This window comes from Nycticebus coucang, chromosome 15, assembly GCF_027406575.1.
Source record: "Nycticebus coucang isolate mNycCou1 chromosome 15, mNycCou1.pri, whole genome shotgun sequence".
Classification (NCBI taxonomy): Eukaryota; Metazoa; Chordata; class Mammalia; order Primates; family Lorisidae; genus Nycticebus; species Nycticebus coucang.
This window is the reverse complement of record NC_069794.1, coordinates 11,507,403-11,510,475: the sequence shown is the minus strand read 5'-3', so window position 1 is coordinate 11,510,475 and position 3,073 is coordinate 11,507,403. Positions and strand designations below refer to the sequence as shown.

Below are 3,073 nucleotides of genomic sequence, written 5' to 3'. Positions count from 1 at the left end.
TCACCTTCCTGGCCTCGTCTCCCAAGACCCTCCCCCTGCTCACTGGCTCCAGTCACACCTGCCTTCTTGCTGTTTTGCAGACACCTGTAGATGGCTTTGCTGTCCTTAACACCTTGCTTCTCCTGCCAGCATGAAGATTCCATGAGGCGATTGCCTGTTTTCTACTCTCCAGAATCCCTGCTCCTAGGACAGTACCTCACAGAGGGTAGGCAGGCATTGAATTTTTTTTTTTTTTTTTTGAGATCAACATCTTACACTTTATAATACACTCACATTTACACACCAATTTCATGTTTACGAGTACAAAAGGCAAAGAACTGCAAAGAAGCTAAGCAACAGCATCTTCGACTACATTCAACAATACTAATACTGTTGTCCCCATTCCCCGTGTTCCAAATCCAGAGGAAATGGTCAGTGCCACCCCATACATGGACTCCACTTTTAGAAGTTGGAGACTCCGTGTAGTTCGGCACAGGTCTGGGTTTCTACAGAGCTGAACTGAGATTACATCGTGTTCCAGGCCAAATCAGCCACAAGAAAGTCATCCATTGCTGTTTGAGTTTCATTGCTGGTGAAGAACAAGCTCCCCAGGGTTTCAAAACCAGAACTCATGGTCTGTGTCTCTGTGCTGTTCAACTGAACCTTACTTTCCAGAGCGCGTATGTTTTTAGCAGTGCAAATTCCTTCGGTTTGGGTCTCGGTGTCCGATGAGTCAGTACTCATGGAAAAGCTGGAGTGCTTCAGAATATTTCCCAGAGGCAGATGAGGGCTACTGTCTAAAAAGAAGTTTAAGTCTGTCTGTGTCTGTGTGTCCAACATCTCAAGGCCTAAGAAGTTGGAATTTCCCCTACATCCATAGGACGCAGCAGAGGTGTCTGCGAGTAAGAAGTCAGTTTGGGTCTCTATGTCCAGAGATTCCAAGACTGGTTCAGTGTTTATGGTGCTAAGTTCACTCTCTTCAGTTTGCGTCTGGATATTTGAGGCTGAAAAGAACTCTTCAATGTCAAAATCTATTCCGGGATTCTGAACTGGGCCAGATGGGAGCTGGGTGTCAGATCCAGGATTCGTGTCCGACAAAAGGCTACAATTATCCAATGTCTGACCAGGCAGATTACTTGACAAGATGTTTTCTAAATCACTTAATAGATCCATGGTTTGGGTCTGATTATTGGTCATGTTCTGTGAAGTAAGCATACTATTCTGTGCACTTAAGTTTATAATTGGTGCAGATTTCTCAACATCTTGATTTAAAGTCTTAGGATCATTCTGAGGCAACGAACCATGGGTTACAGTCTCTGCTAACGTACTGCTTATGATATTGTCTGTAGCAACACTGTACGATGAATGAACACTCTCAAAAATGTCTCCGCACATTCCAGCTTGGTCCATCTGTATGTGGTCATCTGCCCGACTCTGCATCCCACTAGTTTGAGTTTCTCTGGAGACCCCACCTGGCTGGAAACAAGTGTCTATAAATGCATCGGTCTGAGCAGCAATGGATGAAGTTACCTTAGAGCTGGGCAAAAATGTCTGAGTGTGAACACTTATGGGAAGAGACACTTGAGAATCAAAAGACAAGTCAGTCTGGGAACAAGATGACACAGAGGAATCAGGGCTAGCCCACTGCGTAGAAGGTATAAAGTTTTGTGAGGCATAAGACGTATCTGTCTGTACATTGATTGAAGAAATGCTGTTCTTTTGACATGTGTTCCCCAATTCTTGTAAAGAATTAGATGGACTTTTACCCAAGTTCACTTGAACACCTGTACTAACTGGCTCAATTTTGGAAAGAGGTAGGCTCTCCTTAAGAGAGTAAGCCTCTGAATCTAGGCCGAGGATCAGGGTCCCTACTGACAAGGGCACTAAGTGCACAGCCCCTGTCGCAGAGCCCTGATCGACACCTAACACCACAGGCTGGGCCGAGGAGTCGGCTGTAGGCACAAAGACAGGCACAGGAGAAAACTGCATCACGGGTAGTTTAACCAAAGCCACTTTGGGCTTTGGTAAAAGCAACTTTTGAGGATATCTTGGAGGTGCTGTAAGTGTCTGCTTCCTCTCATTTGAGGCACAAGAATCTTCAAAAGGAGCTACTAGCTTTGTTTCTGAAGCTTCTAGTTCTTGGGTGTCTAGTTTAGGGACTGGTTCATTGCTCAGCGATTCAATGGTCTTATTGGACAACTTCTGGTTTTGCAGGCAGTTTTGCATTTTCCTTTTCTTACTGGGTGGGTCCCTGTGTTCTGCCGGGATCTCACGGCCAGTTCGGTAGATGTGGGACTGCAGTGCAGTCCTGCTAGCGTAGGGACAGCCACACGCGCACTGGAAGCTCTTGGTGCAGTCCTCAGCGTGCCTCTTCAAGTCCCACTTGGTGCCGTAGGAGTTGCTGCACTTACTACACTTATGCTGCTTCTCAGCGTGCATCTTCATAAAGTGCTGTTTTACAAGAGAAAATTGAGAAAATGGTCTGTCAGGGCCTCTGCGGCATCCTTTAATTGGGCAACAGTAGAATTTCGGCACAGTTTTCAAATCTTTTCTTATGGTTGGATTTACTATGCCGTCCTGCAGGCGGTGGCTCTTGACCAGGTGCATGTTGAGCGCCGGGCTATTGGGCAGGATCTTGCCGCACCCACGCACGGTGCACAGGATGTTGGTCCGCACGGACCGGGACAGCTCGCTCACCGACGGCTGGATCAGCTCCCGGGCCGGCGGCACCGGGGCTGCGGGCCGCGACCGGCTGCCCCTCAGCCGGGGTCCTGGGGGCTCCCATGGGCCCGAGGCGCCGCCGCCGTCCGGCAGGCATTGAATATTTATTGAACAACCAAATTAATTTGAAGCCTTGGAAAATATGTTTAAGTATGCATATTAAAAATTCATTTACTGAATAGAAATAATAGATGTAATATCCAAGTAATTCAAAGAGACATATGGAATAAACAAAACTTGGTTAACAAGAAACAGGGAGAAAAAAAGTAACAAGCATCCATAATCAATAGCAAACCAAAACAGAACAGCGGAAGGAACAGAAGGGAACCGGAAAGGAACAGCATGCCAGGAATCATGGGCCACCTGAACGGCT

The 3,073-nt window shown here is 46.8% G+C and overlaps 1 protein-coding gene across 1 annotated transcript; it reads right to left on the bottom strand.

The window, feature by feature from the left end:
- Positions 1-504: 504 nt before the first annotated feature.
- On the bottom strand, positions 505-2,706 carry LOC128566699 (ATM interactor-like). Its single transcript, XM_053563669.1, has one exon. It carries the CDS (start codon positions 2,584-2,586, stop codon positions 505-507), a length of 2,082 nt encoding a protein of 693 aa, XP_053419644.1. The 5' UTR covers positions 2,587-2,706.
- Positions 2,707-3,073: the final 367 nt, after the last annotated feature.

Coding starts and splice junctions, on each gene's coding strand:
- LOC128566699 (XM_053563669.1), bottom strand. CDS start 2,586: ATGCACCTGGTCAAGAGCCACCGCCTGCAGGACGGCATAGTAAATCCA.